This window comes from Dryobates pubescens, chromosome Z (genome assembly GCF_014839835.1).
Source record: "Dryobates pubescens isolate bDryPub1 chromosome Z, bDryPub1.pri, whole genome shotgun sequence".
In the NCBI taxonomy this organism is placed as follows: domain Eukaryota; kingdom Metazoa; phylum Chordata; class Aves; order Piciformes; family Picidae; genus Dryobates; species Dryobates pubescens.
The window spans coordinates 36,416,897-36,432,630 of record NC_071657.1 but is presented as its reverse complement, the minus strand read 5'-3'; the positions used below and the strand labels follow the sequence as shown (position 1 = coordinate 36,432,630).

General features: G+C 46.6%; 1 protein-coding gene across 1 annotated transcript in view; it reads left to right on the top strand.

Moving 5' to 3' along the window:
- The first annotated feature begins 828 nt into the window (after nucleotides 1-828).
- The window catches only part of PHAX (phosphorylated adaptor for RNA export), a 29,214-nt gene continuing 14,308 nt past the window's right edge, over nucleotides 829-15,734 (top strand). The window contains exons 1-2 of the mRNA XM_054178672.1: nucleotides 829-998; nucleotides 9,651-10,261. Of these exons, the coding sequence (XP_054034647.1) occupies nucleotides 894-998; nucleotides 9,651-10,261 (716 nt within the window). The 5' untranslated portion in view covers nucleotides 829-893. The remainder of the gene's footprint in view (nucleotides 999-9,650; nucleotides 10,262-15,734) is intronic.

The following is a 15,734-nucleotide window of genomic DNA, read 5'->3' as shown; positions in this document are numbered from 1 at the left end:
AGCTACAGGAACCAGAACTTCTTTTAATTGCTCAACACTGACTCTGAACTGTTCTAGAAATTATGGCAGGCCTTTTCTATCTTGAGCTTTATTCGAATCAGTCAGAGATTTTTTATTTACTCTTTTTTTCCCAGAGGGAGCAGGGAGGAGTCCTTTTGCTGCACGAACAGATTGCCTGACTTACTGCAACTGGAGTGGACCGCTGTGAGAAATAAAAATAGCTCAATTTCAGATTATTAATCTCTCAATCAAACCATTAAAACACTGTCACAGATCCACAGATACAACCTCAGAGAATGACATTTTAGCTTTACTGTCCACAAATAGCTTGAGTCATACGGAAATTAATGCATAAGACTACACAGTTACTTAGGATAGCCACGCATTCTGAGAGGCCAGTTAGTCCCTGCTGACTAGCAGGGAACAAATTTTCTCCAGGCCTCTGGGGGGATTGACTAATACTGTATAAACTGAAGTGCTTCTCTTCCCGTAGTTGTTAGCGTATACCTGAGGGCGACGTTGTAGAGATCAGATCAAGGCATTTAACTAACTTGCTAATAAACAGCTGCTGCTTCGGGTTGCCCTTGTGTTGAGGAGCCGCCTGCCACCGCGGGTGCCCGGGCAATGGAGGCGCCCGGCCCTGCGAGGCTGCCAGAAGGCATTTTCACCTGACCTCTTCCGCAACTGCAGCGACAAGATCACGCACTGAGAAGCCTGCACAAAGCACCGCTCCAAACCTCCCAGAGGCCCCGGCGCGGACCAACCGGCGGCGGGGCATAGCGCAGCCTCTGTCCGCTGCGGCTCCCGGCACGCACTGCGCCCCGCCACTGCCGTCCGCTGTGCCTATTGGAGAGTCGCGCCGGCGCTGCGCTCGCTTCCCTCCTCCCGACAAGATGGCGCTGGAGGTGCGGAGAATGGACGGTGAGGTGGAGGACGGTGAGCTTTCCGACTCGGACGCCGACATGGTCGGCACCGGCTCTCCTGACGATCCGCAGCAGGTGAGGAAGGGGAGGTGGCGAGGTCCGGTCTGCAGCCAGAGGCACGCCATCCCTGGTGGCGGGCCGTGGAAGGTTCAGCCGCGAAAACGCGGTGAAAGGGCCGCAGGGGGCCCACCCGCCGCTGTCGACTGCGGTGCTGCTGTGGTGCTACTGACCAAAGAGCGGGAGGCGCTGGATGGGCCCGCTGGGGCCGTGTCATAGTTTGGGCTGGGTGCCCTCTGCTACAGGGGTGTTTCCTGTGTCCAGAAGTCCATCCCAGTGGGTGGACTCAGGAAATTAGGTATTTCTACCATAATCCCTTGCACCACTATAAATTTTGCGGTGGGGTCTGGCACTTCCTCTTTCCTTCCCTCTCCGAGACTTGGTAACTGGGGGAGAGATCTCCCGGCCATGGGCTTGATTGGGCCCAAGGCCACAGGGGGATGGGCAGTCTCAGGCCTGGCCAGCTGAGACTAGCCCAGCAGAGGGAGGGGGAAGAAGGAGCCCTGGGGGTTTTGGATGCACCCTCAGGTGGGGATGGGATCTTTCTTTGTCACTGCGCTTTGGGTTTTCTGTAACATTCACCGCTTTCTATTTAAACTTTCATCACTTTTGCAATCCGTTTGTCTGAGTCGTTATTTCTGCCTGTGGTGGGGAGGGGATCTGCCCCAACCCATTACAGGCCGTGGGACGGCGAGGTGGAGTCGAGGTTGAGGAAAACAGCAACCTGAGCTGAGGAGGGGAAAACAGGCGGTGCTGCGCCTGCGAGAGGGCTGGGGGCTGCGGTACGGCCTGGGCTGCAGGGTCAAGGGGCCCTTTCCCAGGAGTGGCTGCTCGCCCCGGGCTCGGGATTGTGCTTCCGGTGTCTGTTCACTTGGGAGTAGCCCATGCTGCCGCCAGGCAGGGGAGGTTTGTTGTTGGGCGCAGTTTGATGAGCAAAGGAGAATGCTCACCGGTGCCGTTTCAAGACAATAGAAGCAAGCTGTTGTAAAAACGCGTGAAAGGAGTAAGTAGAGGTTCCTGCTTTCCCTTGACTCTACAACTCTTGCACTCGGGAATGGCTGAAGAGATGTTACTCGTGTTCCGAACATAACACACACACACACAGCCGTTAGTGTGTGTTGTGAAGTTTGCAAGGAATTTTATGGTGCTGCGTGGGAGGAAAAGATTTAAAAATAATACTATAGCGTGGATGACGCTGTGTATGTAATGAATTATATAATTATTTTTGTTTTGATATCTTAAAATAATTTTGGGATGTGTAGCACAAAAATAATTATTACAGACATGAGATTATTTTAATTCATGGAGTTGTTATTGTCTTGTAGTATGGAATAAATTTGTAATTAAAGATTTGTATTTCATAGCATGGTAAAATACATTGGAGACTTCTGTTTTCTGTTTGCTGAAAGGAGGTAGAAGAAATGATGCTGTAATGTTGGTGAAAGCAGTAAGCTTAAAGAAAATTTTTATTTCCTGTGAAACTGAAGGAAGTGCTCTTATTTTTAAAGATTAGGGGATAGCACTTTATTGTAGGAAATCAGAGAAAAAATGGCATTATGAGTATGGACAATGCTTTTACTGCAGATGAGCACACACAGCATGGTCAAAAGTTTCCAGGAATTTGGAATAAGAATTCTGGGGTTTATTACCACTGCTGCAGATCTGTGTTGTGCAGATTTGAGTAAATTTGGTTTTAATGTTTTAGTTTATCTCCCCAGCATGTAGGGAGACAACATCTCTTGAATTTATAGCAAAGAGGCAAGTGTGTTGAAACTCTTACGATTATTGTTCTAATTAATCAGAAACTGTAGTGAGTCCCTGGTGTGTTGTTGGTTTAAAGGAAGAAAAACCCAGTTCTTCTGTTCTGGAGTCCTCCAACTGGTCATGTGCTGCCCCAGTTGAATCACAATCACAGTACTCTTAGTTTCTCAGAGTCTGAGCAGCATCCAGGTTTTGTATGCATTTTTTGATTCTAGAATCATGGAATGCTTTGGGTTGGAAGAGACTTTTGAAGCTGAACTTAAATGAAAGTTTTAGACTTCCAAAGTTGAACTCACCTGAAATTATAAGCAGGGATATCTTTAGCTACATCTAGTTGCTCAAAGCCTTGTCCAGTCTGATGTGGAATGTGTCCAGAGAAAGGGCAGCTACAACCTCTCTGGGCAACCTGTTCCAGTGTTCCACACCCACACTGTAAAAAGTTTCTTCCTTATGTCTAAGGCTTTTGGTAGTGTCTCCCATAACATCCTTGTAGAAAAGGTCAGAAAATATGGCATAGACAATTGGTCGGTGGGGCGGATTGAAAACTGTCTCAACAACAGTGTTCAGAGGGCTGTGATTGGTGGCACCGAGTCAGCTTGGAAGCCTGTGGCCAGTGGTGTTCCCCAGGGATCAGTACTGGGTCTAGTTTTGTTCGATAATCTTTATCAATGACCTGGATGAGGGGATTGAGAATACCCTCAGCAAGTTCACTGATGATAACAAAACTGGGGGGAGGGGCTGACACCCCATCAGGCTGGGCAGCCATCCAACAAGATCTGGACAGGCTGGAGGGCTGGGTGAAGACAAACCTCATGAAGTTCAATAAGGACAAGCACAGAGTCCTGCATCTGGGGAGGAATAACAGCAGGCACCAGCAATAACAGTACAGGTTAGGGTCTGCCCTGCTGGAAAGCAGCTCCACGGAGAAAGACCTTGGAGTTGTAGTAGACAGCAAGTTCTCCATGGGACAACCCTGTGCCCTTGTGGCCAAGAGGGCCAATAGTGTCTTGGGGTACATCAAGAAAAGTGTGACCAGCAGGCCTAGGCAGGTTTATCTCCCCCTCTACTCTGCCCTGGTGAGACCACACCTGGAATACTGTGTCCAGTTTTGGGCTCCCCAGTTCAAGAGAGATGGGGATCTGCTGGAAAGAGTCCAGTGGAGAGCCATGAGGATGACTGGGGGACTTCATCATCTCCTCTATGAAGAGAGTCTGAGAGCCCTGGGGCTGTTTAGTCTTGAGAAGACTGAGAGGGAAACTGATCAATATCTATAAATATCTGAGGAGTGGCTGTCAAGTGGAGGGGCCCAATCTGGTTTTGATGGTACACAGTAATATCACAAGGAACAATGGGTACAAACTTGAACACAGATGGCTTCACCTCAACATGAGGAGAAACTTCTTTACATTGAGGGTGACAGAGCACTGGAAGAAGGCTACCCAGAGAAGTTGTGGAGTCTCTTGCTTTGGAGACTTTCAAAACCTGCCTGGATGCATTCCTAGGTGATCCTGCTTTTGGCAGGGGGGTTGGACTCAATGATCTCTGGAGGTTCCTTCTGAACTCTAACATTCTGTGACCTAGTCTGATTCTACCCATTTTAGTTTAAAACCATTATCCCTTGTCCTTTTGTGACAGGCCTGGCTTAAAGGACTCTTATCAATCTTTCTTACAGGCCCCTTCTAAGTAGTGAAAAGCTGCAACAGAAGCTCATCGAATCTTTTCCAGGCTGAAAAAGCCCAGCACTCTCAGCCTTACTTCATAGGAGAGGTGTTCTAGCTCTGATCATTTTTATGTTTCTCTTCTGGGCCCTCTCCAAGAGATTCATGTCCTTCTTGTGCTGAATACTCCAGGGAGGGTCTCACCAGAGCCCCTCAGCCTGCTGGCCACGCTTCTTTACATGCAGCCCAGCATACAGTGGGCTGCAACCCTACCATCCAACCAATTCATTTTCCATCAGACAATCCACCCATCAAATCCATGTCTCTCCAATTTTGAGGGAAGGATGTTATGAGGAACTGAGTCAGAGGCCTTACAGAAGTCCAGGTAGAAGATATCCATAGCTCTTTTCCTGTCTGTTGTTGTAGTCGCTCCTTCATACATGACCAGTAAGTTGATCAGCCAGGACTTACCTTTGGTGATTCTATGCTGGCCAACTCATCTCCCTATCCTCCATCTTCCTTCTCATAGCTTTGAGGAGAATCTGTTCCACAGAGGTGCCACTTACAATTCAGTAGTTCCTATGGTCAGTCCTCCTTTCTACACTTTTAAAAGTAATGCAATGTTTCCCTTTCTCCAGTAACCAGGGATTTCACCTGACTGCCAGGACTTTTCAGATAGGCTTGGCAACTACATCAGTCTGTCAGCTTAGGGGGTGCATCTCATTGGGTCCTTTAGACTAATGTATGTTCAGGTTCCTCTGGTAGTCATGAGCCTGATCTTCTCATATTGGTGGGGGGCTTTGTTCCTTTAGTCCGTATCTTGTGGTGCGCCTACTCAGGTGTGAGGAGAGAGGTTACCTTTGAAAACTGAAGCAAAAAGTTCAGCCTGCTCCTTGTTTGTTGTTGCCAGTTTGCCAGTCTTACTTACTGTGGGGCTATGCTTTCTTTGACCTTTCTTTTCTAGCTGATGCACCTTACTTACTATTTGTGTCCCTTGCCAAGTTCAGCTTCAGCCATACATTGAGCTTTTCACATTGCTACATACCTGGGCAGTGTTGTTGTACTCTTTCCTGGATACTTGGCCCTGCTTATACTGCCTGTGCAGTTTCTTCTTGCTTCTTAGGTTGGCCAGAAGGTCTCCAGTCAACCATGCCAGTCTTTTGCCATCCTTTCCTGATTTCTTACACCTGGGGACTGAGATCTTTTGCACTCTAAGGAAAGCATCCTTACAGATTTGCCAGCTATTTTCTGCGCCCTTGTTCCCGAAGGCCTTTTCTCAGGGGATCTTAAGATTTGTGGTCCTGACTTTAGTCCTCACCTGACCCATATACCTCAGGACTGTGAACTACAGCAGGGTGTTTTCACTGCAGCCCAGGCTGCTTCAAATTTTAATGTCAGCAGCTAGCTTGCCAGTGTTCATGATCATCATGTGCAGTATCACATCCCCTCTGGTAGGAATGCCGATGCCTGGCTTAAGAAGTTATCCTCCATTGTTACTGTTTGGAAGGGGGAAGTTGAGCCTAGTTCCTGACTGCAAAGACTGAAAGTAAAATAAATTGTCATTGGATATAAAAGGAAAATAATGATAAGGTCTGTATCATTTACTAGCTTGCTAATGGGGATATAGAGTAGAGGCATAAACAGTTCTCTATCTCTCAATCTCTCAATATCTCTCTATCTCTCAATCTCTCAATATCTCTCAATCTCTCAATCTCTCAATCTCTCTCTCTCTCTCTCTCTCTCTCTCTCTCTCTCTCTCTCTCTCTCTCTTACTGTCTGTCACTTTTGCTTGCAACTTCCTCTCTCTTCTGGGGCCTTGCCGGGATACCTCTGTTTTGACTGCTGTGTGAGGTAAAAGGGAGGAGCAGGGGAGTGAATGGGTTCCCTGGATCTGTCCAGGGAAGTCTGAGGAGTTTGTGTTGTTTATAAATTGTATGTATGTGTGTATATCTGCAGTACATATATTGTATATTTTGTACATATTCATTGTGTTTCATATTTCTAGATTATAGTCTGCTTGTAAATATAGCTTCATTTGTTTCCATCCCAAACTGAGCTGGTCTGAACCAATTTATTTTGGGGGTAGTTCTCCAAATTAGTTGGGGGATAATTTCAACCCACCACATCCACATTCGAGGAGTCTCCTGGATTGCCTACACCTTGACATGCTACTTTTCCAGCAGGTGTCAAGGTGGTTGAAGTCTGCCAGCAGGATGAGAGCCTGTGAGCATGATGCTTCCTGTAGCTGGAGTTAGAAGGCTTCATCAATAGGCTCCCCTAGATCAGGTGTTCTGTAGTAGACAGCATTAGTCTTGAAATTTCCTTTATTGTCTTGGTCTCTCTTACACATAAACTTTCAAACTGCTCAGGGCGGTTATTCAGGGACAGCTCTTCACACACTACCCATTTCTTGACATAGAGGACAACACCTCTGCCTCATTCCTTTTACTTACCCCTTTTGAATAGCCTGTGGCCATCAGTAGTCACACTCTGGTAGTGGGATTTGTCCTACTAGGTCTCAGCAGCGGCAATTGTGTTGAAGCTTTCTAGCAGCGCAGTGGATTCCAGCTTCTGCTGTTTGTTGTGCATAGCTGCCTTCGTTGGTGTAGAGGTTTAGCTGATCGCTGTGTCCCCTTCTTAGAAGACTTCTTAATTCATTTGAGGCATTTCACCTATGTTTCCTTGACTGTCCTTATATTACCTCAGGAGCCCTAGTTCAATTCCCTGAGACTTCAAGCATGCTGCGGTGTCCCTAGTTAATATCAAAGCAACAGATTAAGCACCCTTTCCATCTCTCTAACCACGGTGTGTCATCCCACAGATTTTTACAGAGAAGCCTGATATCTCCCTCCCCTTTCACAGTTTAAGGCTCTGACAATGAGCCTTAAAGATGATGGAGATTGGAGTCAATACAGAGGACCAATATGATCGAGTATTGTTCCTTTATTGTTCCAGTATTGCAGGACTACAGTGCGAGCATAGTGAGTACAGCACAGTAGTGTAAAGCAAAGAAGATGGGAAAGGAAAGTGTGTAGCAAGGGAACTTCTACAACTTACATAAACTCGGAGAGCCTCATTGGCATGGCTTCATTGGTTCCCTGTGAGTGACCACACATCACACTATTATAGATTATTGGTCCAACTATTAACGACATGCGAGGTTGTTGATGCAGGCACATGTCCTGTTGTCCCAAGATAACTTTCTGTGTTTATACCTACCAGTGTCCTGCTTTAGTTACATGCTGCAGGCACAGCACTATTTTGCTACAGTGCTAGCTGGCTCTGCACTTCTGCTGAGCATGGCCTACCACCATGTCAGGCTCTAGGCCTACACTGCCAGATCGCGCACACTGCTCGTCGCTGGCATTGCCACAGAGCCTCACAAGCTCCTGAGCAAAGGCCTTCTTCACCCTTTGAGAAACGTGAATCCCATCTGATGTTAGCAACGTGGTGCCACGTAGACCATCTCACCACTGAAAAACCAAAAACTGTGGCAACATCAGTATAGACCCATGTGTTAATAGACAGGATCCATCTGTTTCTTTCAGTGTCACTGCCCAGAACTTGAAGAAAAGAGGAAAAAATATCCTGTGCCCCAGATTCTTTTACCAACCTTCCCACAACCCCGAAGTCTTTTAATTGCTCCTGGACTACAGGTTGCAGCTTCATCTTTACCTACTAGGAAGATCAGTAGTGAGTAGTATTCTAAGAGCTGTACAAAGCTAGGAAATTTTCTGGTGATGTCCTTAACCAAGGTCTCAGGGAGGCAGCACATTTGCCTGGCATCTTGGACCTTCTGTTGCCCTCAGAGGGGAGTCACCTGCAACTATAACCCATGTTTCCTTCCTTGTGCAGGTGGTCCTGATACAGGATATAAGACACCTTGGAGCTCCCCTGGTGTAGAAGGACCATCACCCACATCCTTTTGCTGATTGACCTTTTACATCCAGTGCCTCATGTCTGTTTTACTGAGTGACCAGAGAGAATGAGATGGGCCAGGATGGAGTTCACCTGCTGCCTCAAGTGTGGACTTGCCTCCATTTACTTTTTTTATTTAGGCTAATGTCTTCAACTTGGCACAGGGGAGGATACAGGGTCCCCTTGATCTTTACTATTTTATGATGGGAACTCCAGTTTCTGTCTCAGGGAGGGCAGAGCTTGGTTCCACCAGTCTATCTTTTTCTCAGCTTCCTTGATGTTTCTTAACCTTTCTATTTCCTCTGCCACCTGGCTGAGCAGATACATCTACCTGGTCCTCACAACTGGGATCCATTACCACTGAAAGGCTCTAGCTCCTCCCACCTCCCTCCAGCACCTCAGGCTCTGGCCTGAGACCTGAACTGCTTCACCCCCAGTGAGTGTAGAGAATGTGGCTTTCTGTTGGGTGGAGATCATAGCCAAGCTCCTTCCAAAAGAGTGGTGACCACTGCACTTACCTCTTGAGCTGGCAGAGCTTCAGGACCCATCTGCACAAGCTGCCATGCCATGCTCTGGCTGACACACCACGCTCTATTTACCTGGTATGGTCACTGCTCTTCAGGGGCTTGTTTTATAGACATGGGGCTGATCAGCATTGCCCTGGCAATGCCGACACCTGGTCAGTCTCTCCTGCAAGAGCTGCCAGCTCCTCAGGGGTCTCTCCACTCCACTGCCATTTCCCTGCCAGAGGAAAATCTCTGTATACTGAGACCTGCTGCCCTGCTGTGGGCTGGTGCAGCTTTGGAGCAGCTTGCTTCAGTGTCTGGCTTCATTTTCACTCTCACTGGAGTCTCTGGGAACACTAGTGTGGTTACAGATCACTAGCCTTGACTCCTTTCAGACTCAAGAGAGAGAATATTAATTTTGGTGCTGTTAAACTAGAACTTCTAAGTTGCTGTGGTGGTTTGGTTTTTTTTAGTCTTTATTAAAACTGCTGTGCATGTTGTGCCTTTGTCTTGATTTGGGAATTCCAATAGCTTTTCCAGTTTCATAATAATTATAATTTCATTTGCAAAGATTGCATTAAGTAGGTTAGTGGCTCCTGAGTTTTCTGTAACAGCCATGTTGTCTTTCATACACAAGCATTCAAAATACAGAAGTTTCATAGGATGCTTCTGTCGATTGTAGTCTAAAGGATGCTCACAGAGGGCTGCTGAAACAGTCATTGACGTTAGAATTAAGTTTACTAGTTAACTAAATCTTCATCGTGATGTTACACCTTTTTTAATTTACAAGACTTACTAATTCATATCCATTTACATTTTCATTTCAGAAATCACATGATGGCAGTGATTCAGGCAGACCATTCCAGAGTAGCACTTCATGTGCACCAAGTGTTCCTTATCGGATGACCAAAAGTGTGGATTCAAGTGATGAAAGCTTTTCTGAATCTGATGATGACAGCTGTCTGTGGAAACGAAAACGACAGAAATGTTTCAACTTTCCTCCTGCTAAATGTGAGCCTTTTCACCAGAGCCACCAGAAACAAGCTGCTCAAGGTGGCAAGAAGGTCAACAATATTTGGGGTATGGTGCTACAGGAGCAGAATCAGGATGCTGTAGCTACTGAACTTGGCATTCTAGGCATGGATGGTAGTATTGACAGAAGCAGGCAATCTGAGACTTACAATTATTTGTTGGCTAAAAAGCTGATGAAGGAAGCTCAGCAAAAGGAGGCAGAGACTTTAGATAAAGAATTGGATGAATACATGCATGATGACAAGAAAACATCACCATCGGAAGAAGAAAATGGTCAAGGCTTTCTTAAACGGAAGCGACCTGTAAAAGACAGACTGGGTGAAAGGCAAGAAATGAAATACAAAGGAAGGTATGAGATAACAGAAGAAGATTCAGAAGAAAAAGTGGCAGATGAAATTGCTTATCGGTAAGTTTAGTAACAGTGTATCTTTACTTTTTTAAATACTGATAACCTACTGTTGATGGAAAAGCAGGGCAGAAACTTCCATACTGCTAAATACGTAAGATGCCATACTAGATTACAAAAAGCTTGAGTGCCTTGTGTGTATTTCCAACATCTTGAGATTGAAATGCAATATTAAGCTGGTATATTGGAGAAGCATTCAGTAATACTGGCTAATGCTTGCATTTTTTTAAAGATTAATCAAAAAGGGTTGTTTACTTAAGAGCAATGGCAGGAAAAAACGTTGCTTATGATGCAGATTTAGAATACATAGAATGATGCAGATTTAGTAGTGCCTTTTAGGAAATACCCCTTGAGTAATGATGTTTTTGGAGATGGACATTAATGAACACCAGCAAAAGTCACCATGAAGATCTGGATAAGTTACACATCTTTGAAATTGTAGATTATTCAGACTGTGTAGTGTTTTGGAGAGCATCGCTTCTGAAATACATATAATTCTTAAAGGTGGAACATACTTGTCAGGAGAAAATGGTTTTCCTGCTGTTGTAACCAGGGGCTGTACCACGGTTAGACACTAGCTCTGAAATCAAGCTTCTTGTCTTTCTGTGTTGTGAAACTGAGCTGCAGTTCTGTGCTAGCTTATGAAAGTTAATGCTGAGGTTACTAAGCTTTAGCGGTATGCGCATTTAGCACCATCCAATTCTTTTTACAGCCCTGATGTTTAGTTACTGTACACTGAACTGAGTCACAAACCTTCTGTCCAAAAGCCTGCTGTTTTTTTTTTCAATACATCAGCTTGTGGATTTCATTCCTGAACCAATTTGCTGAATAATTTCCTTTGATGAGGCACTAACAGCACCAGACTAATGGTGTGAGGAATGGCACGTCACTGCACATGTTCTTATTTGTGCTGGGTTGAGGCAGCCCCCTCCCCCCCCACGGGCAGGAATAAACACTCAAGACAAACGGTTTGCAAAAGTGATGGAAGTTTAAATAGAAAGCAGTGAATATGTACAGACAAGCAAAAGCAGACTAACAAAGATCCCAAAACAAACCCAAAGACATCCCATTCCCACCTGAGGGTACACCCAAGACCCCCAGGGCTCCTTCTTCCCCCTCCCTCTGATGGGCTAGTCTCAGCTGGCCAGGTCTGAGACTGCCCATCCCCCTGTGGCCTTGGGCCTAGCAGGCCCAAAGCCAGCAGACATCTCCCCCAGTTACCGCCTGACGGAGGAGGAAGAAAAGAGAAAGTGCTAGACTCCGCACTGGATCTTATAGTGGTGCAAAGAATTATGGTAGGAAATACACACAATTTCCTGTGTCCACCCCTCTGGGCTGGACTTCTGGACACAGGAAGTGAACACACCAGGGGGCACCCAGCTCAAACTGCAACACACCACCCCTTAGAATAGAATAGAATTAACCAGGTTGGAAGAGACCTTCGAGATCATCACGTCCAACCTATCATCCGACACCACCTAATCAACTAAACCATACAACCAAGCATCCTGTCAAGCCTCGCCCTGAACACCCCCAGCGACGGCGACCCCACCACCTCCTCAGGCAGCCCATTCCAGTGGGCAATCACTCTCTCTGTGTAAAACTTCCTCCTAACCTCCAGCCTAAACCTCCCCTGATGCAGCCTCAGACTGTGTCCTCTTGTTCTGGTACTGGTTGCCTGGGAGAAGACACCAACCTCCGACTCACTACAACCCCCCTTCAGGTAGTTGTAGAGAGCAATAAGGTCACCCCTGAGTCTCCTCCAGACTAAGCAACCCCAGCTCCCTCAATCTCTCCTCATAGGGCTTGTGCTCCAAGCCCCTCACCAACCTTGTTGCCCTTTTCTGGACACACTCCAGCAAGTCAACATCCTTCCTAAACTGAGGGGCCCAGAACTGGACACAGTACTCAAGGTATGACCTAACCAGTGCAGTGTACAGGGGCAGAATGACCTCCCTGCTCCTGCTGGCCACACTGTTCCTGATGCAGGCCAGGATGCCACTGGCCCTCCTGGCTGCCTGGGCGCACTGCAGGCTCATGTTCAGTCTACCATCAACCAGCACCCCCAGGACTCTCTCAGCCTGGCTGCTCTCCAGCCACTCTGACCCCAGCCTGTAGCTCTGCATGGGGTTGCTGTGGCCAATGTGCAGAACCCGGCACTTGGATGTGTTAAATCTCATGCCGTTGGACTCTGCCCATCTGTCCAGCCTGTCAAGGTCCCTCTGCAGAGCCTCTCTACCCTCCAGCAGATCAACTGCCCCCAGCTTGGTATCATCAGCAAATTTACTGATGATGGACTCGATGCCCTCATCCAGATCATCAATAAAGATGTTAAAGAGCATGGGGCCCAGCACTGATCCTTGGGGCACACCACTGGTGACTGGCTGCCAGCTGGATGTGGCACCATTCACCACCATTCTCTGGGCTCGGCCCTCCAGCCAGTTCCTAACCCATCGCAGTGTGCTCCCATCCAAGCCATGGGCTGACAGTTTGGCCAGGAGTTTGCTGTGGGGGCCGGTGTCAAAGGACTTGCTGAGGTCCAGGTAGACTACATCCACAGCCTGCCCCGCATCCACCAGGCGGGTCACCTGATCATAGGAGATCAGGTTGGTGAGGCAGGACCTGCCCTTCCTAAACCCATGCTGGCTGGACCTGATCCCTTGGCCATCCTCCAAGTTCTGTGCGACTGCACTCAAGATGACCTGTTCCATAATCTTGCCTGGCACTGAGGTCAGGCTGACAGGTCTATAATTCCCTGGCTCATCCAACCGGCCCTTCTTGTGGATGGGCACCACGTTGGCCAGCTTCCAGTCGTCTGGGATGTCTCCAGTGAGCCAGGACTGCTGAAAAATGATGGAGAGTGGCTTGGCCAGCTCATCTGCCAGCTCTCTCAGCACCCTGGGATGGACCCCATCTGGTCCCATGGACTTGTGGGGATCCAAGTGACTAAGCAGATCACCAACTACCCCATTCTGGAACAGAGGAAGACTATGCTGCTCCCTAACTCCTTCTGCCAGCTCTGCAGGCCAGCTGTCTGGAAGACATTCTGTCCTGCTAGAAAAAATTGAGGCAAAGAAGTTATTAAGTAACTCTGCCTTCTCCTCATCCTTTGTTACAACATTCCCCTCCGTGTCCACCAAGGAGTGGAGGTTGTCCCTGCCCTTCTTCTTGCTATTAATGTATTTATAGAAGGACTTTTTGTTGTCCTTCACAGCAGAGGCCAGTCTAAGCTCCAAATGTGCTTTTGCCTCCCTAATTTTCTATCGGAAAGCATGCACGGACTCCCTTGTTGGTGAGGCAGGAATCGTTTATTGGTACAGAACAAGCAGCTTATATAGGAAAAATCAAACAGGGTAAGCAATTCCCTGACATTCTTGCACCACTGCTGCTAATTGAATTTTCTCCTTTGATATGCAGCTGTCCATTGTTATCTTCATCCCATATCAGGTTGATCTTCTCCAGCATGGAGGCAAGTGTCCTCCTGTCTCGCACTTCAGGTTGTTTACCACGGTCAGCTCTTCTTTATCATCAAGCCATCCTTCCAGTATCAATGTCCTGTTGTTCTTGTCCTGAAACCTTCCATAGATACTTTCTGCTTTCCTACAACTCCCCATTTTTATATTGTTTAAAACAGCAGCCATCACTTGTGTCCTGACCATCCTTGTATTCCTAAAAGCTATTATTACAAGTACCATTAACACTACAATTACAATACCAATCACTACAAGGATTCCACCTATAACCCACACTCGTAGATTCAGACCTGAGAACCAATTTTTTGGATTCAGCCAGCTAAGCTCTTTGTTCAGTGCTTGCCATGTTGAATCAATCCGCACCTGTTGTATATTTGCTAATTGCAGTTCCAGCTGATGCTTCAATGTTTGGACATTATATTTCAAGGAGCTATCAAAGGCCCCTTGTAAGTGTGATCTTACTGACTTCCAATCATGCTGAGAGTCATTCCAAGACAAGGATGTTACACACATGTCCTTCTTATGATATTCCCAATCACACTGCAGCATCATATGGGTCTGCAAGGCAGCTTGTTGGTCTCCTAACCAAACAACACTGGCCTCAAGTGCATATAACCTTGCCATTATTTCCTCATCTATAGCTTCCTGCATCTGCAAATCATTTGTCACATTGGTTAATAAAGTTCTCACTGTGTCCGCAGTTTGTATGCCCTTTGTCAGAGCTGTAACTGAAGCAGCAGCAGATGCTAATATTATCACAGCTGATATTATAGCAAAAATTAACCATCCCACAAATCTTTTTGCCCTTTTTCTAGAATCTTTTAGTCCCTGGTCTAATAGCCTGATAACATGGTCCAATCCATTCTCACTCTCCCATCCTCTTGTCATGTTCACGGGAATCCAGACCTCTGCCCTTCTTCGGAAGGGAGTAATCATGCTCTGCTGATCAATGTCTTTATCAATAATACAAGTCTTAAAAGTAATATTGCTACAACTAAGATGATATATGCTTGATTCGTTATAGATTATACAATCAATACCTATTCCTAATACGTATGGGTGGGTAGTACACACAGTAGCAAAGGAACTACGTAGTACACGTTCTACTAAAATGCCTTTACATGAGAGGTCTTTTATATTGTAACAAGGCAAGTCCTTCTGACGATACATCAAGGAATCTTCAGCATTAGAGTTTAAATGAGAAACACAACCTCAAAACATACCAAACTGGTACTGCCAGGTTCCACACACACATCCTTTTTTTTTCTTCTTTTTTTTTTTTTCTCTCTCTCTCTTTTTTTTTTTTTTTTTTAATGATTCCACCTGGATCCTTTTACACATTTTTGGTGAGCTGCTGGATCACGCTTCACCCCCCGCTCACCACTTAGGGGAGAAGCCCTTAGCTGCTCTGGGAGGCACACCACTCCCCTCACCTAATGGTCCTACCAAGAGGGGAGCGGTGGGCTCAGCCCTCTCCTTGGGCTCTCGCCAGCAACTCACAATCACTTCTAATTGCCTTGTGGATAGCCCATCTATCGCTTCTGTTGGAATACCTTTCTTCTGACCCACTAGGAGACAAAGGGGGTATTCAAAATGATGTTTCAGTTCTCTTAGGATACCATATGACAGAGACTGATACACGGGAGCAGTCCCACCTCCTGGTCTGTTTTCCACCACTCCTGGCATTGCACACATCTGTAACATTTCTGTATTTATAAAACCCTTATCATCTTTATCCATTAAGACATCAGAAATTGAAATTTGCAGTCGTGTAGCTACACTTGGAACATGTTCATTAATCAACAATCCATTAGACATTTTAACACCATCCTGTACATTGCCTCCTTGATAAAGCATCCCGTTACCCCTCACCCCCATATTACTCATAGTAGCGGCAGGAGGTACACAAACACCTCCATAAGGTGGCGGGGGGGTAGACAAAGCCCCCGCCTGCTGGGGAATAGGAACCGAATGAGGCTGAGGGTAAAATCCTGCTGGAA